Consider the following 26,488-nt stretch of genomic DNA (forward strand, 5'->3'; position numbering starts at 1 on the left):
GCACAAGCCACAATATTTGTTTTGGAAAAAAAAAAACCACATATTTTTTTTTTATTTTAACCCAAAATTTATATCCAAAATAAATTAATAAACTAAAAAATGAAAATATCATGAAATTTAAGATGCCTTTACCTGATTTTAAATTAAACATTGCTTACCACAAAAGAGATGAAAATTGATGCAATGACTCTAGGAGAGAAGGAATAATTATGACATAAATAAGCCACACGATACTCTATTCTAAACGACGTAGTTTACAGTTCCCTTTTACTTCATGTACTTCCTTTGCAAATCCAATTCTTCGTCAGTCAGGGATTTAAAGGTGCCTTTTTCCCAGGTGAAGATAGACTCTTCGACGGCATTCCCGTGTTAATTCTAATCACCTGCCTCCGGCGACCGGGAAAGGTACAACCTCATTGCGGTTTCAATTCGTCTATCAGTTGGAATTTATCGCTCAAGAATTGGTAATATTCACAGGGTTGTATTAGGTTGTAATCCCTTTATATTTGAACATCGAGAAGATAATTTGAGAGGAGTAGAGAGAGAGAGAGAGAGAGAGAGAGAGAGAGTAAAGAGAAGGGCAAGGAGCATGGGAGATCTGTATGTTTGGCTCTTATCCTTCTTCTTCCTTATAGCTCTACTAGTCCTGATCGTCTTTCAGGTCAATCCCTATACCCCTTGTTTCACCTTTCTTTTTGTTTCGTTCAGCTGCAAATTTTGATTAATTTCTGTGAATTTTATCAATTAATTCTAAATTAGAAGGTTTCTGCGCAGTGCAGAGTGAAAGTCATGAATACTTGTTTCGTCAATTTGTTAATTCTAATTGCTCTTCAATCACAATTATTTGAATCTACTCGGAATTCCAAGATGATCTTTTTATTTTTATTTTTAAATTTGTGCCTTGTCCATGACTGTTGGATTGTTATTTTGTGTTGATATTAACCAATTCAAAATTTCTAATCGTTGAGAGGTCAGAGTGCTTGAGTGAGAGATTTTATAGCTTGACATGAATAATTGCAAACGCAGTTTCTAGTGAAGCTGATTTTATGAAGTGCAAAACTTAATTAGCTTACTCAAATTAAGATAAAGGTGGGTGTGGGAATCACATTTAAGATGAGGGTTTGCTTTCGGTTAAGTTTGGTGATTGGCAATTGGAGGTATATGATGTAGGAGGATTGAAGTTTTTAACGTTCTAGAAGAACTTTTTTGCAGCTTATGTGCTTGGCAGATCTGGAGTTTGATTATATCAATCCTTATGATTCCTCATATAGGATAAACAAAGTGATTTTTCCGGAGTACATAACCCAAGGTGTTCTATGCGTGTTCTATCTGCTAACTGGCCACTGGTGTATGTCACTATTATGTATTCCATACCTTTACTACAATATCAGGCTGTGAGTTTCCTCTTCTCCTTTGCATTTCTTTTTCATACATTTGAAATTTCTATCTATTTCTCTATGATAGACCAATTGAATTAGGATTCTATCTATTTCTCTATAGATGAGTTTTTCTTTTTTACTAGTCCTATGCTACTACAGTTTTGTTTGAGTTGATTAATTGTAATGAGATTTAAGTCTATGGCTTCTCTATCTATGCTTTTACGATATTTGTACGAGTTAATTAATTTTATGGCTGTCAGATGAAACTGTGACTATGTATATTGAGTAGTAAAATATATAATACTCTGGAAACTTTAAGCTCATTATGTCTTGATTCTTTGATGGCACAAGGTTTAAGCCTTGGAGGTATGCCCTACTCACTGAAGTGACGTGCGAGTAATGGTTGAGGTTGCGCATAGGATACAGTTGAGTGACGTTGCGAGTATTTTTATGAAGGTTAACTGTGTCGTGTTATATTTAAGCAACTTGTGAGTATCATTGTGAAGATTGAATATGTCTCACTCAGTCAACATGCTTATTAACTTGATTTGGGAGAGTTGTTACAGCCATATAGCCATGGGCAATCCAAACCCACGACAGTCATAAGGCTCTACCCTCTAATTGCAACAGGCAACAAGTAGTGAAATGGTAAATGATGGTATCTAAAACTTTTAGGGTCTTATCTGTGTTGTCTTCGCACTTTGGCACTAAATTCTGGCCCAGGGAGGTTCCCTCGTTAGCAGTGGCGGACCCAGCACCGAAAGCTCAGGAAGCTCCACTGAATGTAGAAAAAATAATTTTTGGTTCACAAGAGCCTTTCGCTAATAACCGTCTTCTCTAAGTTCAAGCAGATAGCTGTCAATTGTTTTTTATTTTCCTGGCCCAACCAGAGTAGAGCTGTAGAGAAATGTCTCTGAATTTATTTCAGCTAAAAACTATAATTTGGATATATGTAAAACTGGAAGATTCAGTTCTCTCTCTACTCATTAGTTGATCATATTTGAGAATGATAGTACGCTTATAGGTACCTTTGTGCCTTCTGTTCCGACGCAATGCAGTTATTATTTCATATATGTTCTTGGAAATAGTTTTTTTGAACCTTTAGGCACTTCAACTTTTTATATTGTGCTTGTTACATCTGATTGAATATGATGAACATAAAAAGTTATTTCTGTTTTTTATTTTTAATTCTTGAACTCGTGTTTTCCTATATGATCAGCTACACACGTCGACAGCATCTAGTAGATGTGACTGAGATATTCAATTTACTTCATTGGGAAAAGAAGCAGCGGCTTTTCAAACTCTTCTATCTCATTGTCCTCCTCTTCTTATCAATTTTCTGGTATGTGAGAATGCCAAAATTGCTAAAATTTGTAGTTGCATTATTGAAAGTATTTGGGTGAGAAGGATTGAACAACTCTTGTTTATAAATGTAGGATGATTCTGACAGCATTGGAAGACCACGACATCGACTAGTCGGTGCTTGCACGCTCTTACTGTTATATTACTGGAGAGTACTCAATTCTGAAAATTGTTGGATTGTAGGAATGGTTAGAACGAGGAATTGGGATATCGTATCGATGGAATATAATTTAATAGAGCGGCTGTGTTGTAATTGATGTAGTACACGTTCCAGGATTGGGAGATTGTTAGATTTTCTGTTTAAGTTATAGTTTGAGGTGCTATATATTTTTTTGGCTAATGTCAAGTTTTTTTCTTTTTTTTTGTGAAGGCCATTTTATTGATTTCATTGTATACATTTCTGCTAATTATTTGGAATCATTAAGCAATCTTATAGGTGTTAATTTAGTTGAGCATTTCTTGAATTTGCTTGACGATTTGAACCTAATATGAAGTATCGAATAAGTTCAAGCAAGTAAATAATAGTATCTGCATTTGACTTGGAGCCCATTTGATTTAACTGTTCTTGGTTGCTGTTATGGTAGATTTTCTGCTTTTTTGAAAAAAAAAAAAAAGCAAAACAGTGTAGTTCCATGATCAAATATCGGAAACTTCTGAAATTTTGTTTTTGAAAAAAAAGTAAAACGGTAGTTTCATAATAAATATTTAAAACTTTCATTTTTTATATTTAAAAAAACTACTTTAATTGCATGCACTTTTTTTTTAAGTAAAAAGCAAAAATTTAATGTGGATCGAAGATATTGAAACAAGTTATGCATTACTTTTCTTGGGAAATAAAAAATTCATATGGTTTAATTAATTGGTAGATAGATATTTGTGGTATTTTTTATTAAAAAAAATAAATCAAAGACTTTTAGATTGATATTGAAATATGATCGTAATGACCTCAAACTAAAAAATTCTAAAAATTAAATTTGTTTAGTAATATATTTACTATGGAACTATTTTTTTATTTTTTAAAATCATCATTTTTTAAACTTTCACTCTTTAAATATTAATTTTTTTTCCTCTAAATGATGTCAAAACTAAAAAGTTAAAGAATATGTTAAGTTTCACACTTTTGTAGTTTGATATGAATTAGAAATTAGTGACTGTTTGTAATTCTAAACATGAGACAAAAAAATGTTTGATAAAATTCGAAACAAACATAAAAATTAACTAATCTATGCTTTTAACAAAAAGTATTTGGTAAAAATTCTAAACCAAACGAACCTATTTTATAACCTTCATTTACTCTTAAAAAAGTGATTTAATATTTTTATCAAAAAAAAAAAGTGATTTAATATAATATGTGACGTTTCATTTTAATATAATGATATTTTACATTTCATTAGGCGTCTTAATATTATGCTTTTAGGGTGGTCTTTTTCCTTTTCTTTTAAGTTAAGTCGGAGAATTTGATTAAAAAAAAGTTAAGTTGGAGAAGATGAAATCACGGCCCTTAACCTTTGTTTGGGAGTTTAAAAGTTAACGGAAGTGAAAGTTAAATGAGATATGTAAATGACAGAGAAAATATGAAAATAAAAGTTAAAATTATACAATGTAAATGAGAGTTACAATTTTACAAGTTTAACTTGGTTTTAACGAAGTTTCTGTTATTTCCATTAACCCCTAATTTAGAAGTTAAAGTTTTGGAAGTTAAAAAAACTAAAATTAGTATGATATTTAACCTTCTATTTATTTCTATTAACTTCCCCAAAAGGCTTTAAAGGGAAAGCCCTAGTTATTTTAGTTCTTTTTTTCATTTCATTCAATCATAAAGAGCTCGATCATCAAATAGATTCTTGTTTGCAACAGAATTTATCTTACTCGGGTAAGATTCATTCCTGCTCTTTGTGGGTAGTCTTCACTCTCGTCAAATAAGAAATTAGGATGTAATTGTTTATTCCATTTTATCTTCTAATTTGCCCTTTTCAGAGTTTTTTAGGTGTTTGTTTGAACGAATCACTCTTCCTCTGTCTGCTCCCTTCTTTCATTCGAAAAGCCCCAATTATTGACATTGAGATTGATCCGAAGGTGCGAGGAAGGATTGAGGTTGACATTGGAAATCGGAAATCTTCCTGCCGGAGTAATCGAAGCTTGTTGGAGGTTCAGGTTAGTAAGTTACTACTATGTCTATAATTCTTGAGTTTTTTTTCTGAACGAGTGAATTCTATGGCATTGGGTGTTTGATCTAGGGTTTTTCCTTTTCTGTATTCTGTTTGATTGGAAGATATCGTAGTAGTTCATTAAGTTACCACTATGTCTAAAACTAAAACATTTCTTCATCGATCCCAAGTCCCAACCCAAACCAAAAGTACCAACACAAAATCCCTAGCTAAGTCCTCCTCAAATCTGAAATTCCTAAACCCAGTAACAACTCACCACCAGTCCAGCAGTCGGTGACCAAGATCTTATTTCTAGGCTTGATAATGCCAGAAAACCACTTTGCTTCACATGTTGAAAGATGAGGTTCGATTAACTCTTTTCTCCCATTCCTCTGTACTTGTATAACTTGGTTTTTATTAGGGGAATGAAAGGAAGGATCTCTGGTTTGATTTTGTATGTTAGTCCTTTGTAAATTGTAATTGTAAATGAAGTTTGGATCTAGTTATTGTTAACGATAATTAGGCTAATTATCTCTAAGAATTGCCAGCCTAATTATCATAATTTAGCTAATTATCTCTTATAAATGACTGGCTATTTAGCTCCTAATTAACTATCTCCTTCCTTTTTTATTATTATTTGTCTGTTTAGATTAGTTTGACACTTCCCATTCTAATCTTCCCTTTCCCATTCCAGGCTTGGGATTCTATTTGTATACAATCCATCTCTATATATTGACATATTAAGGAATACAATATACAATTAATTTGGCTTTTTACAATTCTAGATTGAAAAAATCTCAAATTTGGAATATTAATATTGAAATTGATTTAGTTCCCATGTGTTTGGTTGAACAATAATATATTAATTGTGTTTCAGTCTTAGCTTTCAATTTCTTTGAAAACCAATTTTATGTAAATTTATTATGCTACGCGTATAGTTTGTCCCCACTAGTTAAAAATCCTGCATCTGTCCCTTGCTGTTGAGCTGCTTAACCGATTTGTGAGTTTCCTTGACACCCATCAGATCATTTCACCTCTTCTAGAGAATTGAAGTGAACTGTTGGAGCAGTAAGGACAATGAGAGAAGTGGAGGCAAGACGAGAACCGAAAAGATAGCAAGCAGTCGCCATAGCTATCCGAACTAAGAGTGCACTAGAAACTAATGTAATTCCGACATTTTCAATGTCTATAAGTGTTAGATTAAGGTTATCACATATGATCAGGATTAGGAGAGGTGGAGCAAAAGATTGAGTGAGAGAAGATGGCTCAAAAAGGAATTGAGTGAGGGAAGACGGCTGAAGAAACATGGTCATATTGAGTGTGTATGACTTAAAAAGGAATTGAAATATGTGTATTTGTGAGATTATTTTTCCATGTTTAACTTGAATTAGAAGGGGCTTTTTTTTCTCTTTGGCCATGCCACCTATGTTTCATTTGGGGTTTGTTTGCTGTAGATACAACAGTATAAGAATATTCCGTTGATGCCATGTGGTTGAACTGTTAGTTTAGGATAGTTTTAATCTCATTTTTAAAATATGAGGGTTTAATTGGAGGAAAATTTAATTCAGGGGAAAAATTGTATACTAACCCAAAATTTTGTTGAAGAAAAGGCTCGAAATGTCCAATTTCTTTCCTTCTTTGCTTTAATTCTCCTGCTATAAAGAGTGGGAAATGGGATTTCTTTTATGAAAATGACACTTTTTGGCTTTTCCTTTATATTTCATCTCCATTTTCTTTTATGAAAATGACACATTTTGGCTTCATCTCCATTTTCTAGACTTTAATCCGTCGTCAATAAGGGATTTATACACCTGAAGGTTCATCGAAGATATACTCCCCAACTACATTCCTGTGTTTATTCCGGTCACCTGCCACCGCCATCGGAAAGGTACAACCTAATCACACTTTGAATTCGTCTCTCAAAAATTTGTATTGTTCATGGGGTTATTAGGTTGTAATTCCTTTGTATCTGAACATTGATTTTGTCATTTATTGAATGGAAAGGAATTAACTTACCCGGAATTTTATCTTTTTTTTTTTTTTCTCTGGTGACTTCAGATTTGTGATTGTTTTTCCTTTTTGGGTTGTGGTTCGATGAATTTGCTTAGATTTTTCGGATTCTATTAGTCTTTTCGTTTTTGTTCCTCTATAGCAATTTCTTAATTTGAAACAAACAAAACCCCTATTAAAATTGCTTGCATATGAGTTTGCTGCTTGTTAATGATCTTTGCTGGTCCAATGTTTTAATGTCCTCTGCTTTTCTTTTTTTCTGGTGGTATTAGGTTTGTTGTGCTTAAGATTTCTTGATCCAAGATGGTTAATGCTACTAAAGGATTGTTCATATCTTGGTAAACATATCATTACCCTTAATAATCTCTGCCTTATTCTAACCTTATGTCGTATTCATTTATAGTCCAGCAATTCGGGTTTAAAATGGCATTTGATTGTATCAAGGCAACAATTGCTTAAGAACATTTATTTTGAATCCAGTCACTGAAAAACTCTGGTTTATTTTAATATGTTGCAGTGATATCCCCATGGCACAATTTATAATCAATATGAATGCTTCACTGCCCGCTTCACAAAAGTTCATTATTCATGTTTTAGATGGGACTCACCTCTTCGTGCAACCTCATGTTTCTGAAATGATTCGGAGTGCCATCTCCGAGTTTAGAGAACAGATTTCATATGAGAAGCCAAATTGATTCTTTGTTCTTTTCCAGTTTTCATCAGGTTATGGAGTTGCTGTAGAGATAAGCATATCATTCTGGCTCTGCTGCTAGATTTAACTTCTTTATGATGCTTCATGTCCAAGTCTTTTTGTTTGCATCTCTTTGATGCAAAAGAAATTGCTCATTTGGTTAGTGTATCTGAGAATCTCCCAAGAATTTGGAGCCCCCTTGCAAGAGCAAATTTATGTACTATTCTTGATTTTGAACTGACCAGTTGAAGTTTTATACAAGAGTTGGATTTCCTGGATTTTGCATTGTTGTTTTATGTCACAATTTGCAGTTGGTATTTTGATTTGAACTGTTAAATTCTTTTGTACAAAACGTTCGAGATTTGGAAGCTGCTAAACATTCTTTTATTTGTGCAGTGCCATTTGGTATTAACAACATTGGTGGATATAAATTTTCACTAATCATTTTGAAATCATTAAAATGAAACAGGTTACCAATCAATAATATAAACTTTTAAATTAATACTAATATTTTTATGGAAGAAGGATTTTAGAGTTAATTTCAAATAAAATCCCGTGGTTTTACATTTTTGGCAGGTCGTTACCTGTGGTTGGTAAAATTTTCATTTTTCAAATTTGGTCGATAACGACTTCAAAATGAAAATTTTTAAACAATTTTAATTTTTCAACTTTTTAGGTTTGAGGTCATTTAGCTCTTTTTTACAAGAGAGAAATTAAAACTCAAAAAATGATTGATTTTAAAAAAATAAAAAATATGGTCCACAATAGATACGATACTAAACAACTTTAATTTTTAAAAATTTTCATTTTGAGGTTGTTATACGTTAAATTTTAAAAAATAAAAATTTTACTAACAACACAGTTACCTGGAAAAAAATGTGAATTTAAAATTAATCCTTAATTTTATTCAAGACTATTTAAATGTTTATTAGTAACACTAATGGAGTTTGTCGTTTAGTAAAAAAAAGTTTGTCATATATGTATATAAACTGATTATAAAAAATTCTCCAAAAATTTATTATATTACTAACATACCATTACACGAAAAGATTCTATATAAACTTGTTTTTGACAAAATTACGGATTTGTAATGCCTGAAATTGATAAAAATTATTTATAAAATTTGAAATAATAGTTAAATAATAGTCAAATTAGTCTATTTAAATTTTTTATTAAATATAAGTAAATTTAATCTTATTTGAAAATATAAATGAAACTGTTTTATTTTTTATCATTTCTCTACAGTAGAACCTCGATAAATGAATGTTCGATAAATGAATAACCTCGTCTAATGAATAAATTTCTTCGGTCCCAACTTGGTCCAATGGGCTTAACGAATAACCTCGCTTAATGCATTAACGAATAAATACAAATGAAGTCTTTATAGGCTCTATGTAAATATAAATGAATAATCACTATATTTCAAATAATATATTTTTATTTATATAATATATCATGAATACATTTCATCCAATGACTAATTTTCAAACACATTAATAAGTCATATTTTTCCGAAAAATGCCTCCAAAGTTGATTGTTTCTTTCCTCCCTCAAAATGCATCTGATCCTTGATTTTGTGTAATTACAAAATGATATAATTACAAAAAAAAGTCTAAAAATATCATCTAAATGAATTATTATTCATTTATCGATAAATAAATATTATATTTATTAATCGATAAATAAATAATCTCGCCAAATGAATATTTTTTTTGGTCTCAAAGGTATTCATTTATCGAGGTTCTACTGTACTTTATTATTATTTATATACTTTTCCAAAACAAAACAAATTTAAACTTCATCTTTTTTTTTTTTAAATTTGCTTATGTAAAATTAATTACTATAACATATAAAAACAATCGCAAATCGAAGTACAAATGTATAGATTATAGTAAAGAGAAAATAAGAAAACTAGAAACAAAATTAAACTTAAGAAATTTATTTTGTTAAACACTCAAATCGAACGGCCATAAGCATTTTGAGCAAAATGTTACCATGCTACCGCCCACACCCTATCCTTCCCTTGTCTAGCCATCAGAACAAAACTTCGTCGCAGGCTTGGGTAAACTGAACTCAATCTTGTTTCTGGTAAAAATGGCTCTCTCCTTCAATTCAAACCTTAGCCAACCTTCGCTGAGGTAGGCTTCTTTCGTCTCTATTTTACATGCCTTACTTAATTCATATATATATCTAATATGTATAAGCACTAGCTCTTATTACCGATAGTAGCGTAATTTCAGCTGTCAAAATTTTAATTGATTCGTTTGTTCAATTAATGGGATGTTCGTCACCATTGGCAGTTGCGAGACCAAGCTATACTCAGGATTGAAGCTTCAATCTCCAGGTCTCCTTCTTTCCTTCACTGTGTATTCTAAAATCTTTATCTTTTCTTTTTATCCCCTTTGTTTTCTCTTCCCTTACTAAATTTATTTTCTTTTAAATGTAAATTAGGCTTGTGTTCGAGTGGGAGACCTAATTTGACTGCAGAATTCTATAGCAAAGTCAGTAAGAGCCTTCAATGCGGGTAATTAGCTATTTAATTTTGTTTCTATGAGTAATTTTTAGGTATTTTCAGTGGCATGATTAAGGCTAAATTATCAAAGTTCAGGAATATAGAATATCCTCGAAGTGTAGAAACTTCAATTCATAGCAAATGGGTACTTGAGTTGGTTTTATCTGTTATTCTTTTGTACACCAAAGCTAAATTCCATCATGTTCTTTGTATATGTTTACAACACAGTAACTGCATTTTGCTTCAAGTATTTAACTTTGGGTGTTGTTTTCAATTGCTATGCTATTATGATACCTGTATTGCTTATGATATTTTTTGTGTGTTTGCAGGGCTCGCAACCATAGCCCAATCCAGGCAGGAGTTAGAATGATGCCTATAGGGACACCAAGAGTACCCTATAGAACTCCTGGTGAAGGAACATGGCAATGGGTTGATTTATGGAATGCCCTAGTAAGTTGATCAAGGTTAATTTTTCTTAGACTGTTCTCATGGTTTTTTGGCATTGGTTGACCAGATTACAGTGTTCGAACATTTCTTTTTCGAGTCTCACGAAGTAGCAGTTGTGGAAGTCTCTAGTTCTTTGAATATGTAATATGATTTAAGACCAGTGAACCTGCTTTTGGACCTGTTTATAACACTTTTATTAATCTTTTTATTCGCCTGGTATTGGTGTTTTATTTGTTGCCCGTAGTGATTTCCATTGTTTGTTCTTGGACCTCTATCATATGCAAGTTCGTTTATCAAAATTCAAGCTTGCTGCATGCTCAATTTTTCTTCAGTTCCTTTATAAAGTACATTATGGCATTGCAGATTCGTTCACATATATTCAAAATTTTACTTTTCCCTTCTGCTGCAGTACCGAGAGCGTGTTATCTTCATTGGACAAGAGATAGATGAGGAATTTAGCAACCAGATATTGGCAACAATGTTGTACCTTGACACAATTGATGATTCCAAAAGGATGTATTTATATATTAACGGTCCTGGTGGAGATGTGAGTTCTTTGTTGATTATTTCTAATTCAACAAAAAAGCAGTCTGATTCTTTTTTGATATATTTCAGTTTCAGCTACGTTGCCTTTCTGATGAATTGCTCTTCGTTTGCAGCTTACTCCAACCTTGGCTCTGTACGACACTATGCAGAGCTTAAAAAGTCCTGTTGGGACCCACTGTGTGGGATTTGCCTATAACCTTGCTGGCTTCCTTCTTGCAGCTGGGGAGAAGGTAATTACTCTTTAATGTAACAGATTTTGAAGTCAGTATTGATCATATGTTGCATACTTCTAAAGGTGCTTGTCCTGATAATATTGAGCTTTTGACTAGCTGTGGATGTTTTATCTTGGTAGCTATTTTTCTACGTTATATAGCAGCAAAATTACCAGATTGATCAGATGGTAGATGCGTTAAGCAATGATGATGAGTACTAGTTACTTTAGGAACTAATTTCCTTGATGGTTTATGTATACTGTACCCTATGTTTTATGTAAGAAGTTACATTGTATTGCACTGTTGTGGCTGAAGGCCAAAGTTCAAGCTGACGAATTCCTCTTATGATTTTGTTTTGTGTTGAAGGGACAACGGTCTGCAATGCCTCTTTCAAGGATTGCTCTACAGTCACCAGCTGGGGCTGCTCGTGGACAGGTATTAATGAGAATCTGCACAAAAATATCTCAATCCATAATCGTATTACTTGTTTTTTGATGATATGAAATGGTGTGTTGACAGGCTGATGACATTCGTAATGAAGCAAACGAGCTTCTAAGAATCAAGGAGTATCTCTACAATGAGTTAGCTAAGAAAACAGGACAGCCAGCGGAAAAGGTCAGTATGTCAAATTTTACTGTAAAGTCATTCATTTCCTGAATCAACTGCAACATAGTTTAAGGCTTTTCTATGTCAAATTTTACTGTAATGTGATTCATTTCCTTGAATCAACTGCAACATAGTTTAAGGCTTTTCATTTTAAACGCTCCCTTAAACAATATGCATGATTTATCAGTTGAATTTGTGGTTTTGTTGAAGAATAACAGTGAGTTGAGAATTCGTTAATCTGTGGCTTTGCAGATTAACAAGGACCTGAGCAGAATGAAACGGTTCAATGCTCAGGAGGCCCTTGAATATGGTCTGATAGATCGTATAATTAGACCGCCACGAGTAGATGAAGATTCAGCTCCCCGAGATGCATCAGCAGGCCTTGGTTAGTTAATAAATATTCACCAATTCTAGAATTGCCTATTCAATTAGAAAGCCCTGATCCAAAATTTGTTCCTGTGGTTGTGTTATATTACCAAAGCTACTTGAAGGCTTAAATTATCTCTAAAGGGAGAATTTGTAGATCAATTTAAGATGAATGAATGATGCTTAGTTTTTCAATTTTGAAAAGTAATTATGTAGTTATTACATAATTAAACTACATTTTGAATTAAACAATTACTAAGCTGCTACCAACAAGGTCTTTGTGTTCTTTAAAATCTCTCATACCTAGCTAAGTGTTAAGCATTGTTGTTCTTCGTTTAAATTGTTAAGTTTTCGTTGTATTTTCAATTATTTATTCTTTTCCATTCTTGTATTGAAACTTTTTCATAATCAATAATTTTTTTTTTTTTATCAATTCTTGTGAGTTGAATTCATTCTGGTAATCATCGCAAAGCAAGTAAAAACTTTCTATAATGGAGCTAAGAAGGAATTTTCAATTCTTGATCCTCTTTACAATTCCTTGATTAGAACTTAAGAATTTATTATTTATTCAAATTTTGGGAACTTGCTTACCTAACAAGCCCGCAAAAATCACAAATCCGAGGTTGGAATTACTTGGTGATTTTTCACAAAAAAAAAAAAAAAGTCTCTAAAATTTGGCACGCCCAAGGAGACTCATCCCATTCAGAAGGTTTCTAAAGGGGAGACAATATTGAAATGAGAAGTTGCATACTACCACCGTTGTCATCGTCGTCATCATCTTCATCGAGTCAAGAAATGTCAATAGAATACATGGAATAGTACTTGGATAGAAAGATAGTTGATCTAAAGTCAAAACGTGATAGAAGAGAAAAGCTTGATGGAATGACAAAAAAAAAATATTGAAACCAATGTTCAAGACTCAATGGGCATCCAGGAAGAAGAACTCTGAATCCTCTTGACATGAATGAGGAATCAGTCGTAGAAACTCAAAAGGAGGAGAATTCAATCACGAGGATGATGTTTTCTATGATTGTGACTCGGGGGAGGGAGAACTTAGAGGAAAAGATTCAATAAGAATTCGTGCTAGAAGCGACTCGAACACATCAAAAAATTTAGAACCTATGATTGTTGTGAAAATTGTTAACATGAATCACTACCAGAAAAAATGTCATTTTTACCGTACAAAACGAAGTGTTTGTAACCAAATGTCCTTTTAGAATTGCGGGCATTAAAAATAACTTTGTAATACGAGTATATCTATTATAATTACAATTTTCTGTAATGCGCATTGATATAAGCCCATAACAAATATAGGTTAATGGTAACTCATTTTAATACACCATGTTACATATATAATTAATAAATACAAGGGATAAGGTATCAAAATATGTCTAAGGTTTTTTGGGAAGTATCAATTTAGACTCAACGTTCAAAATAGCATCAATATAGGCTTAACGTTTACAACATAATATCAATTTAGGCTTAACGTTTACAATATAGCATCAATTTAGATATCACGTACAAAATAGCACCAATATAGACTTAACGTTTATAAAATAATACGAATTAAAGCTTAACGTTTGCAAAAATATATCCAATTTAAGCTAAACGTCAAAATTAAATTAATCATATTATATTCTTTTCCTATTAACTTTATATGTTATCTTTTTGTTTAGTTCTATTTTCTTATTTATTATAATACACTTAATTAGTATTCTTGCCCATTAAGATCTTATATTTGTTTTTCATCAATGATTCCATGACTACTAAATTTCATTGCTCATATAATATTTGCAAACTAAAAGTAATTGAATATCAATAGAACTAAATAAAAAGATAACATATAAAGTTAATAGGAAAAGAATATAATATGATTAATTTAATTATGACATTTTGCTTAAATCGTATATATTTTATAAACGTTAAGCTTAAATTCGTATTATTTTGTAAACGTTAAGTCTATATTGGTGCTATTTTGTATGTGACCTAAATTGATGCTATATTGTAAACGTTAAGCCTAAATTGATATTATGTTGTAAACGTTAAGCCTATATTGATGCTATTTTGAACGTTGAGCCTAAATTGATACTTCCCCAAAAACCTTAAGCCTATTTTGGTACCTTATCCCTAAATACAATATTTTGGTTATTTTTGGACCACCCAAAACCCAAAATATGAGTGTTTGTGCCATAAACATTTCATAAAAAAAAAACACAAATGTGACTATAAAATTTACAAGTTATATACACACATCTTGAGTTAAACCTTGTTATTATGGTCCTGTTTGGGAATTAGCTGTTAGCTGATTACATTAGCTGATTTGACTAGCTGATTTGATTAGCTGTTTGTGTAGACCTGTTTGGTAAAAATTAGCTGATTGATAATAGCGGTTTGTGCAAAAAGACGAATAAGGGCATTAATTTTGGCGCAGGAGAATAGAGAGTCTATCTATTAGGGTTAAAGAAGTCCATTAATTTTAATATTGCAAAATGCTAATTGAAAAAGCTCCTTTTAAGAGCTTTTTCTAAATTAGCGTTTTCATCCCAAAACTCTCTCCCAAACCTCTCTCCACCAAACACTCCAATTAGCGGTTTCAGTGGTCAAACCTCTAAAGTTGGTCAAAACCGCTCTTTTTATCCCAAAACGCTCTTTACCAAACAGGGCCTATATACAGTGGAGGAACCAGGACCTATAGGGGGCTAGATCGTGGATAAAAAAAATTAAATAGTACTTCAACATATTTGTAAAAATAAAAAAAAAATAATATAAAAGATAAATTATATCACAAAAATGAGAGTAAAAAAGTATTTATGTACCCATAGTAAGAAAATTAATGTCTAACAGGTGGTAATCGTTCTGAAAATTTTACGCAATTCTTTCATTTTCGATACCAGTAAAAAGTCTTTTCTCAATGTAACACACCAGATAATCTGTGATAAAGTCATCACTCATCTTGTTACGTAAATCAATCTTAATTAATTTCATTGCAAAGAAAGATCTCTCAACAAAAGGTGTTGCAATAGGTAAGATCAAAATCATCTCAATAAGTCGATATGTTAAAGGAAATAGAGAGTGATACTGCATTTGAACCATCTTCTTCGCAAGGACTTCAATATCTGTCAAACTAGAAAATGCTGCATTCGATCTCATTTCAGAAATGAAGAGTTTGAGTTCCTCTTTAAGCTGAATTAGATCATAACTAGCAAGAGACTCATGCTTTGCATGGTGTAATTAAGTTTTTTTTCATAATTTATCAAACAATTTATCAAATATTAAAATATTTTTGATATAAACATGGAAATATATATCCATGTACTGTTTACAAATTATATTGATTTTTTTTAATTTAATGAAATAATCAATTAGTAGTATTATTGTTTAAAATGATTTACAAACATTAGCGTTTTCCTTTTTTTTCAGTTCTTTTCTTCTTCTCGGAACTTGAGCCTTCCCTGTCTACCAAAAACATGATTTAGAATCAATTAAGATAAAATTTTCAATGATTTACATGCTTTAATTATTATTTGGGTGAAAATAAATAAATATAACAAATATAAAACACATCATAACACTCTAGATTGATTGATTCTCTTACACACATACATGTGAATTAATTGAATTTTTATTGAAAACAATCGAAATATCTCAAAGGAATCCATCATATAATTAGTTACAGCCCCTCATTAAAGTTTGTATCTTTTTTATGCATAATGTACTGCAGCTCCTATTTTATTTATGAAAAAACAGATTAATTATAATTAATCAATACTTATTCATGTAGACTACAATAGTTGGAAAAATAGAAAACAACATAAGGATAAAAAAAATGAAACCAATTGATCCTGTTTGCCAAAGATTTCATAGATTACAACATATTAGGACCTTCTTCAAACTCTTATAAAAGGACCATATAACCTTTATAGTGCTATGCAAGCCAATCCATATAGTGGCAAAGTAAAAAATACAAAAAAAAAAGAACTGATTAGTGCATATCAAGAGCACAAAATACAAAGATAAAATTCCATAGAAGGAGGTAACTGACCACAAAAATTCAAAATAAAATTATTAACATTTGGAATTCAAAAATGAGGTTGGAACAAAGAAAGTTACCCGAATTGCATTTGGGCAGAGTTCAACAAAATTGAGAGTTTAGTTCATCCAATATACCTTTAAATTTTCCTTACATCTTAAATTTTTTCTATGTGACTTAAACTTTTAGAATCTCTTAATTCCCACCATCTTCCTACACAAAGAAGAAAAAGGAAAAGGAAAATGTAATGGATGATCAATCTTAATAAACAAAAGCAAAACTCAAATGAAAATGCAAAATTAAACATACTTTAAAAAATAACTTCAATATATTTACCTAGCAAGAGACTTGTGCTTTGCTGAAGGATGTCTCCCTTTTAATATGAGCAAAATAAGGAACATCATTATACAGAAGAGGCAAATAAAAACGAAATCCCATTTCCTCAAACTACTAAGAAAATAAAATCCAGCAAATGGTTCCAACTGTAATTTTCGCAAATCAAATTTGAGTAAAGAGGTGCACTCTTCAATTGTGACTTTTACTAATTAAATTAGAGTGTAGAGGAGCATGATAATGCAAAATTACATTTTGCATTTTTTGGAAAAGACCCATACAGACAAAGGCCAAAATTCTCAACTTCCAATGCTTATATATGCCTTGAGATGAAATCATAAAACATCTAGCACCATTGCAATTCACCGCTCTCACAAAACCAGAAAAAATCAAAATTCTTAAAAGTTGAAATGGTACATAATCAGGACACCTGCAAAATCAAACTGAAATATGAATAAATTATTTCTCATTACACATTAAAGATACAACTATTCTTTTGTTTATCAATTTTTTCAGAATCTAACCCAAAAATCCATAGAAAATAAAATTAATTGAAAAAAAAACTCACATCAAAATAAGAAGAAAACAACCCACCTTTCCACATCCAACCTTTCCTACATCTGCATATTGAATCCAACTGGTATAAACAACTATGAGTTTCATTACTTCTTCCAATTACATGTTCAGATTTCATGAGTACAACTTGGAAAAGGAAAACATTGATTAAAAGAAGAAAATGAGAAGCAGAAATGGAAAATAATAATCGCAGAAAAAGAAATATTAAAAATCATCAGAAATTGATCACCATGTAAAAAGGGTACAATGAATGCAACCTGAGATTTACCTGAGAGCAATTAAAATGCAGACGTGATCTTTTGTTGTTAGTTTTAATGTTGCCTAAGGGTTCCATAAGGTCTGAGGAGACATGGAAACGCTTCAAATTAAAAAAGGAAATAGAAGAGATAGAATTATAATTGATGGAATAGAAGGAATCAGTTTACCAAAAACTTGCCAAATGAGGATGAAGAAAGAAATTGGAAGAGAAAGAGAACTAAAAGCAGTTGTCAAGAACGTGTGGAAACCATTCATGTTTTTCACAAATATAAAACATAAGTAATTCTAAAAAAACACAGGGGACTACATTTATGAGACATCAGATAAGACAGACTATAAACTTGACTCATGTCAAATCTTTCTACAGATTTAGTATATTGTATAGATAAGAAAAATCTTCTGAATATAACTCAGCAAGACGAAACATTTGTTGGTGATCAAAATTCTCAAAAGCATTTGTAGGATCAAGACATAATATATAAACAAGTAACTTTGTATTTGACTCAGGAAAATTATTATCAATTTCTGCAGCAAAACAATCAATAACCTAGCATTTTTCAAATACAAAAAAGTCAAACATGGTTGAATACTGGTTATATCATTATATGAAAAGTAAAAACAAAGTAACTCGACAAAAATCTCGACATAAAAGTGATGATGATGAGTCCTTAGAACACCATCAATAAGCCTTCTAACTCGATCTGTAATAGTATCTTCCATATTGGGCACTTCAATTTCATTTTCTGAACAAAAATCACCGACTTCTTTGCACAACTCTTCCCATCCACTCTCCTTGTATGTTGCCAAACTTTGTTTCGTCAATCTAATCATTCGTACAACATTAGTAATGTTTTGATGCTTCATTTGTAGAGACTGTGATAACACATTTGTCATTCCCAATATGTGTTTCATTAAATGAACAATGAAACAAGATTCATAAGTGGAGATTTTGCTTATCAACCCATATACATTTCTTGCAGTCTTATGATCAGTGGCATCAACATGTATAACATGAAACAACTCTATCACTGAACTCCACATACTAAAAAGACATGAAACTGTAGTATAGTGAGAACTCCATCTGGTATCTCATGGCCGAGCTAAACTTGTTTCTTGATGTTTGCCTTTTCCTGTAGAAATATCTCTATTTTCTAAAGACTACACTACTTTATCATGCGGTAATTGACGAATAGAATCTTTCCTTTTACATGAAGCTCCAACAGTGTTCACAATCATAGACATATGAGTAAAAAAAACCACATATCAATTTATTATGATCTGCAACATCAACAACCCCTAACTGAAGTTGGTGAGCAAAACAATGAACATAATATGCATGCTTATTTTCATTCAAAATGAGTGTTTTTAGTCCATGAAGCTCGCCTCTCATATTAGAAGGTCTATCATAGCCTTGACCTCTAAGTCTACAGAGAGACAATTGATGCATTGCAAATAAAGCATCAATATGTCTCTTCAAAGACCATGCAGAAGTGTCACTAACATGTACAACCCTGATAAACCGTTTAAGAACCTCACCACATACATTCATAATCTTATAACAATAGACATTGTAAATGTTTTATCCCCAGACCTATTTTCTCTACCAAATAGATAGCAATACAAATAAAAAGCATCATCTTGTTTGAAAACTCCTTTGAACTCCAGAAAAATTAGTTCGAGGAAATATATGACCTTTTGGTTGATATGGGCCTTTTAACAAGTAACGTCGCCTTAATTCATCTTGAATGGTATTGTCATACATAGCAATTTCTTTTCTATTTCCGGGATAAAAAATAATATCATCTGAAATTTCCACACATTGTCTCTTCTCACTGTTTCATGAAGACTCAATATTTTGACCTTTGTCAATCATTTTAAAAAATCTAAGCATCTTGTTCCTAAATAAAATAAAAACAAATAAACGAAATTAATCCCCAACATAATAAATAAATCATAATTTAAATTGAAGTAAATAGAAATATCTAAAATATACTCTAAATTATAAATCCCTAAATTACATTTTCTAAATTAAACCCTAAATTAGATTTCCTAAATTAAAAATCCTTAATTAAACCCTAAATTAAAATCTTTAAGTAAACAACATATTAATAATCCCTAATGTAGCAATTCCCAATTTAGAAATCATAAACCTAAAGCTAGAAATAAAATAAAGAATGAAACTAAAAAAACTTACTTAGAAGTTGGAAGTTGAGTTGAGTGAGAAGAGAAAACAATTGGGCAATTGAAATTTGAAACAAAGTATGGTGTGATTTGGAAAATTTTCTCCAAATCCCAAATATTTCTTCCCAAATTAAGCACAAATTAATAAAACACACACACACACATATATATAAATAAAATAGTAATGATGGAGTTGAGATACCACTTCCTCATTTTTTTATTGATTAAAAATATAAAATAATAATTTTAATTTTTTTAAAGAATATAATAGAGTATGCGCTGTTTTCAAGCATTAGACATAATTCTAATAGATATTTTGAGATTTCAGATGAGTAATAGCTTGAATTTATCATTTGGTGGAAAGGTCGTTGTTTTTATGGAGATTTCCGACAAATATACCTGTTATCTCAAAAGGCATTAGACAAAATATAGTTTCAGCTTCTCTCAATTCCTCTTACTTATGGAGTTACTGTAAAGTGCTTAAGTTAAAAAAAAAATATGAGGCTTCAAACTAGTGATTCCAACATTGATTTTAACGAATTGAGATCATTTTCTGAATAGAGGTTAAGTGTTGGAGATGGATCAGTTGGTGGAGAAAATAATAGTGAAGCTACATTTGATATACCTAATGATGGGACTTCATATAGTTTTTTTTATCTCCTTAAATCTTCAACCTTTTGCCACTTCAGCTTTTTCTTATTTTGTAGGCTTCTTAAGTCTCTCTTAAGAGTTGTGCTACAGATGTCATAGATAGGCAAGAAGAACCGAAACCCTTTAATCTGATGGGGTGTCTGAATTTGGCGAGCGTCACATTTTAGAAATCTAGAAAAATTACATCAAACACAATAAAGATCTCGTTCAATAATCTAGATATACAAAATAATAAACATTTATGCAATTCAAAACAAATTTACTTGTAAATTTACTAAATCAATTAATAGTTTGCAACAAGAAGAGAAACAAGAAGATAAAATGATTCTATGAACACGCAACGAGCGAAGCGAAAGAAATAGGAGAAAGGCAAACATTCAGATAAGAGAAACATTTTGTTAAATAGACGAATAAAAAAATTGGGTTCATATATACATCCCTCAAGGTGCATGAAAAGTTGCATTCATAATGGTAGAAGTTGGAAAGTTTCGAGCACTTAGAATTGATAAAGGAATTTATTGCCAATACAATGTATGGAAGCATATTATGTACAAGCAAAATTAAAGAGGTTCTAAATTTTCAAAAAAAATCATTTTACCATGTGATAAGTTTGAATTTTTGTAACGGACATATAATAATCTGTTACAAATATTTCCACTACAAGAAAAAACAAGATCACCGACATAATAAACCGACAAAAGACTTTGTGTCGGAGACACTGACGGAATAATGACAGATATTTGTCATCGATAATCAACAATGCAATCCCCTACCCATTCCTATAATATGCCGATGATATGTGGAAAGATAATTCATGCATCTACTAACGACGCAATTGGTCAGTTTTGAAATTCATTGATAATCTCAACGACACATTTGTTATAATCACCAACAAAAAAAATATTGATGAATAAAATAATAATAAAAAATTTAGGATTATGCTTTTATAAGTGTTTACAGAACCTTTTTAATAAATAAATAGAAAAAAATAAAATTAAAAGACATTTATAAATCCTTTTATCTTATCACCCATCTCCCACATAAAAAAAAACCCCTGTTGAAACCCACATTTCTTCTCGCCCTCTCCACTTTCCTAAGGATTCACGGCGCCGTCAGTCACCAGTGTTGGTCCCATGTAATGTAATAGGATTAGTTCCAATGGGGGGTTAGGAACTAATATAACTTTTTCGCTTAATAATACTGATTTAATTTAATGTTTGATAATTTAACTCAGTTTTAGGTCAGCAATGCTGAGTGTTGTGTGAGACAGCTGTAATCAGATACTAGCTAGAGCTGTTTCAGTTGTGAGTCGGGAAGTAACACTTAAGTCAGTTTCCAACTCGGCACTCAGATTATTCAGCTTCAGCTTGTACAGATTATTTACTGGGTAATTTTAAGCAAGCAACACATACACATATATATCAAGAGAAAGGGACAAATAACACTTTAGATGACTGAATCAATCTAGAATTTTACACAATGATTGGAGTTTGATGTAAGAGCTTGCTTTTTCTTTTCAGATAGCTTCTATTTTGGATTTTGACTCAATGAAGATTTGCTTGTTCTGTCTGCATCTTATGTGTTAAATCCAAGTGATGAATTGCCCTTTATATAGTGATTTTTGGGGCGCCAATGATTTGAATTCCGACATACTCGTTGTGGGGAAACGGTCTCCTTTCGTCACCACTTGGTCAGCTTTCAGAGCTGCAGGCCAATCCTGTCTTTTGTATTTCGCTAGGAGCCAGGGTTGCCAGATTCATCTTCTTGCGCCAGGTTTGTCTTCTTGCGCCGGGTTTGTCTTCTTGCGCCGGGTTTGTCTTTTAGCAAAAGTCAGACGGTCCATGCTCTTTCTCGAAAAAGTCTTCAAGACAGTTTTCGAGGCTTCTGATTTGTTTCAGAAAGTTGTCAGACCTTATCTTTCAAGTTTACGGATCATTGACGCTAACCAGACGACTACTCAGCTTGGCCCAACGGCTTCGCCTTCAAGCTTTACTGAAGAAGACATTTCTTTTGCAAGGCTGAGTTGCATTTTACTCAGCTTCTGCTGTGTGACTTGCTTTTGCTGACTTTGTTTTGTCTTTCTCTTATAGATTCTTAGTTCCTGTTCTAGTTACTTAACTTACTCAACATTGAACAAACTCATTAGTACAATTAAATCAAAGCACTTAAATTTAATTGTTTAATCATGGGATTAACTTAAATAATTTTGTCAAATCAAAATCATGTGGAAAGGTGTTTCAACAAACTCCTCCATTTTGATGTTGGCAAAAGTATTTAGTAAGGAACTCAGTGTTGTGCTCCCTCATGATAGTTGACCTTTTCTATTCTTCTGAAAATACTCCCCCATAAGGGTTGGATCTACTGACTTAGTTTAACTCTAAACCTTCCAAGATCTAATCGAGAGAAACTAAGGCTTGAATCCACTGACTTAGTTCAATTCTAAACCTTCTAATATTTAATCGAAAAGAGTCTAAGGTCAGCTTCAAAAGTAGGTCAATACTTGGAACATTTTTCTTTTACTCAGTTTTGATACTTGGTTAAGTTTAGGTATCAGAGTTGAAGTGCACTGAGTATTTTTACTTGTTTAATTTCTATGTTCACAAGTTTTTAGTTTATGTTCAATGAGTAGTTATATGAGAAAGGTCAGCACATAGAAAACACATCATATAAGCATCACATATATAAAGACAGTTTGTAGAATAGATGCTTGTATATAGATAGTCAGCTTAACAAAGAAACATGCCAGATACAAAATACAAGTTTCAAACTAAGTCTAGTTTTAGTTCTACTTCTTGATATTGACTTGAACTTGATTAGTTTTGGTTTGCTGGCTGGACTTGACTGTTCTTTGTTGCTGAGTTTGGTTGCCCGGGACAGCAGAAGTTGAGCCAGGAGGCTTCTGTTGAGTTTGACGTTGAGTTCCGTCAGCTGGCTGGTCTTTCTCCCCCGTTTTGCCAGCATCACCAGGCTGAGGGGCTGAAGCATATAATTGCCCCTTTTGAACAGAACGAGTCAATATGGTGGAGTACTGTTGCATTTGACTCGTACTTTCTTTAAGACCCGTAAAGACCTGCATGCCATCTGCCATATTTGGTGCGGGGATTGTAATATGAGCGTTGAGCATACTGAGTAAAAACTCAAGTGACTTCCCAATCCAAGTAATGGAGTCAGTCATCCTGGCATATGATTGATAGTACATTCTGAGCATCGAAGCATCGTATGTATGACGTTGAGCGTTGATGTGCCGTACATACACAAGAGTTGATCGGGTGCAGTGCAGAATGTCATTGGTCTTTACCTGCTCAGTGTCCATTTCTTCTTTGCTCAGGTTAAGTAGGCGTATAGCCTCACCAATTTGTTCAATGGAGCATTGAGAAGTGGAGGAGATAAGTTCACGAGCTTAGCGGTTAGCTGGGTGAAATCCTGAGTGACTTCAGCAGAAGTTGCGGATGATGAGTTCACAGCAGACAGGGCATTGAGTTTCCCTACGATTGAGTCCATGTGATTGACCATCATTAGCTGAAGTTCCGCCAGCTTGACCATGAATTCTTGCTTGGGCTGCTGAGAGACCAAGGAGGTCATAACACTCATTAGCTCCTTAAGACCTTTGAGTTCGGTCAAAAGTTGCGTGATGGATGAAAGTTGAGTAGACTCAGTAGGAGCGGACCCAGCAGCATCGGCTTGAGACTGATGTATCTCTTGGAGTAGAGCATGAGCTGAGTGGATGATTCTTCTCCCTGACTTAGAAGCATCCAGATAAGTGTAGGGATCATCAGTATTGTGCTCAGGGGTCGTTTTTTGGTTAGCAGCAGGTGGTGGAGAATTTTGGCGCTGTCCAGAAGTAGAAGATGGATATGTTTGCTTAGCAGTAGTAGATACCTGCTCAGGGTCAGTCTGGAGTTGAGTTGAAACTTGAGGTTGAGGCAACTCAGAACTGCCTTTAGCAGGAGAATTTTCCTTTGCTAACTCGGTGTGTTGAGCAGGTGGAACTTCAAGCACTTGCTTAGTTGAAGGTGGAGCAGCGGTGTCGGCAGAAGTTTGACCCTTAGGAGCTTTTGGGTCGGCTTGTTCCTCAGTTTGAGAAATAGAGGCTTGCTTTTCCTTCATTTGACTTAGAGTGGGCTCGGTGATAGTGGTGAAGAAGTTGAATTCAAGCCCAGTCAGGTCAGTGATGGGGTCCCTTAGCGGAGCATCATCCAAGACGTCTATAAAGTTAGGCTTTTGTGCCTTTCGCTTGAACCGTTTCTCAGTGCTTCCTTTGTTATTTTTGGTTGGAGGAGAAGGGACGGCAGAATTAGGTTCTAGGGACTCTGGAGAAGAGTTGAGTCCGAAGTCAGCATAATGGTTGTCAACAACCTTGTCCTTCACTAGAGACTCAGCTCTTTGCTCATCAACTTGCTCAGCGGCAGCTGTGTTACTAGGCTCAGCAGAATGTATCTTGTCAGCTTTAGCATGTCCTTCAGTACAACCTTGTTCTTCCTCTTGATCACAATGTGTCTTTTCTAGGTCGATCTCCTGAGCTCGCAGGAAGTGAGAATCCTTGGTGATGACAAAGTCAAGGGGGGCAGCTTCCAAAGGTGTCATCCCAGAGGTCTTTTTCCTCTTTAGGGGTTTCTCGAGAGTCTCCTCACTTTCTTCCTCAGGGCCAGCTCTCTTCTTCTTTTTCTCAGCTGACTCTGGTTTCTTTTACACTGACTCAGCAAGTGCAGCTTTCTTCTCACCAACCACCACCCTGATCTTCTTTACAGCCTTGTTAATATCTTTGGCTAGTGGTGTTGAGGATGGGTCAGCTTTCCTCTTTCTTTCCTTCTTGGATCGCTCAGCAGGTGCTTCTTCACCCATAGCTTTCTTTCCTTTCTTAGGCAGCTCAGCAGGTGCTTCTTCAACCATATCTTTCTCAGCAGGTGCTTCTTCAACCATAGCTTCCTTTCCTTTCTTGGGTTTGAAAGGTAGGCTGTGAGCTAAGCCGAACATGATTGCTGAGGTAATTTCAGTGCCCTCTACATCAATTTCCCCTTTTAAGCTGACCTGGTGATCCTGAAGTATTTTGGTGATGAGAGAGCCCATCTTGAGGATCCCAGTGCTGCATTGAAAAGCCCCAATGATAAAGACGGGCATGTTGAGCGGCTTGTAGTTCAGCATGTGCCAGATGAAGCACTGTTCAAAGTTTGAGGCTGAGGAGGTGGCGTTGACCTTGGGGAAGAGATAGTTGGTCAGGATGTAATGTGTCTGTCTTTGAGGCTGACCCAAATTGGTACTAGAGATTTCACCTTTGTGGTTTTTGGGTTTACAAAATTCGGCTTTGTACACAACCCGTTTATAATCATTTGTACATCGCAGTTCTGCACCTTCTATTTTAAGCTTTAGCAGGATAGCAAGGTAAGAGGGGGTGATGGTGATCTCCTTATTCTTAACCTTAGTGACCAGATAGTCGTCATCATCGTCAGCAACCTTTAGGTTCGCGTAGAATTCCTTTACTAATTATGGGTAGGTTGTGCCAGGGAGAGAGAAGAGGGTGGTCCACCCATTCTTTGAAATCCAGTCGCGGTCCACCCATTCTTTGAAATCCAGTCGCAGAAGGGTTTTTCTTCTTCGACGAAGCTCTTAGAAAACCAACGGGAGTGGAAGACGTTGATGTTCTTGACACTGCTAAAGACTGGAAAGAATTTCCTTTCCCTGGGTTTCTTGTTTTTCTTCTCCTTTTTCTTCTTTGATGGAGTAGTTTGGTCAGTTTGGGGGTTCTCACCGAGAATGCTGACCTCACCCATTGGTTGGTCATGCTGACCATGGGCCTGTTTCTGAGACTCAGAGGAAGTCTTTTGGTACTCCTGCTCAGCTGGAGAAGGAAGATTAATGTCGGAGCGGTTGTCGTCGTATTGCTCACCGGAGTTGTTCTGGGAATCGCTCGACATGGTGTTCTTGAGGGCTTCTTAAGAAATACAGAGATTTAGGAGTTTGAGAGAGAGAGATCGAGTGCGAAATGTTTCAAGCGTAAAGAAGGATTAGTGGGAAATCGTCCACTATTTATAGCCAGTGCGTGTTGATCTGATAGGTCAGAATGGCGGTTCGTTTTTGAATCAATCAACGACATTTAATTCTGACATTAATGACACATTCGGCGCTTGGTTTTCTAATCATTACGCTTACGTCATCCTAGGTAGCTACTTAAATACGCGTGCAA

At 33.5% G+C, this 26,488-nt stretch overlaps 3 protein-coding genes across 4 annotated transcripts; all 3 read left to right on the forward strand.

Moving 5' to 3' along the window:
• Nucleotides 1-280: 280 nt before the first annotated feature.
• Nucleotides 281-3,169, forward strand: LOC136210624 (protein cornichon homolog 4). The gene is made up of 5 exons (XM_066001972.1): nucleotides 281-405; nucleotides 478-661; nucleotides 1,213-1,394; nucleotides 2,599-2,721; nucleotides 2,816-3,169. The coding sequence occupies exons 2-5, from the start codon at nucleotides 590-592 to the stop codon at nucleotides 2,853-2,855; spliced, it is 417 nt and encodes a 138-aa protein (XP_065858044.1). The 5' UTR covers nucleotides 281-405; nucleotides 478-589; the 3' UTR covers nucleotides 2,856-3,169.
• Nucleotides 3,170-4,486: 1,317 nt separating this feature from the next.
• Nucleotides 4,487-7,870, forward strand: LOC136210625 (general transcription and DNA repair factor IIH subunit TFB5). 2 transcript variants are annotated; one of them, XM_066001973.1, is made up of 5 exons: nucleotides 4,487-4,614; nucleotides 4,719-4,895; nucleotides 6,666-6,776; nucleotides 7,171-7,236; nucleotides 7,416-7,870. In XM_066001973.1, the coding sequence occupies exons 4-5, from the start codon at nucleotides 7,202-7,204 to the stop codon at nucleotides 7,591-7,593; spliced, it is 213 nt and encodes a 70-aa protein (XP_065858045.1). In that variant the 5' UTR covers nucleotides 4,487-4,614; nucleotides 4,719-4,895; nucleotides 6,666-6,776; nucleotides 7,171-7,201; the 3' UTR covers nucleotides 7,594-7,870. The 2 variants fall into 2 exon arrangements, with proteins under 2 accessions (XP_065858045.1, XP_065858046.1); XM_066001974.1 differs by having other exon boundaries at nucleotides 4,496-4,614; nucleotides 4,729-4,895.
• A 1,754-nt stretch (nucleotides 7,871-9,624) lies between these two features.
• On the forward strand, nucleotides 9,625-12,473 carry LOC136210627 (ATP-dependent Clp protease proteolytic subunit-related protein 2, chloroplastic). Its single transcript, XM_066001975.1, has 9 exons — nucleotides 9,625-9,727; nucleotides 9,890-9,933; nucleotides 10,041-10,113; nucleotides 10,431-10,551; nucleotides 10,958-11,095; nucleotides 11,208-11,324; nucleotides 11,673-11,741; nucleotides 11,826-11,921; nucleotides 12,165-12,473. Exons 1-9 carry the CDS (start codon nucleotides 9,684-9,686, stop codon nucleotides 12,300-12,302), a joined length of 840 nt encoding a protein of 279 aa, XP_065858047.1. The 5' UTR covers nucleotides 9,625-9,683; the 3' UTR covers nucleotides 12,303-12,473.
• Nucleotides 12,474-26,488: the final 14,015 nt, after the last annotated feature.

This window comes from Euphorbia lathyris, chromosome 1 (assembly GCF_963576675.1).
Source record: "Euphorbia lathyris chromosome 1, ddEupLath1.1, whole genome shotgun sequence".
Taxonomy (NCBI): domain Eukaryota; kingdom Viridiplantae; phylum Streptophyta; class Magnoliopsida; order Malpighiales; family Euphorbiaceae; genus Euphorbia; species Euphorbia lathyris.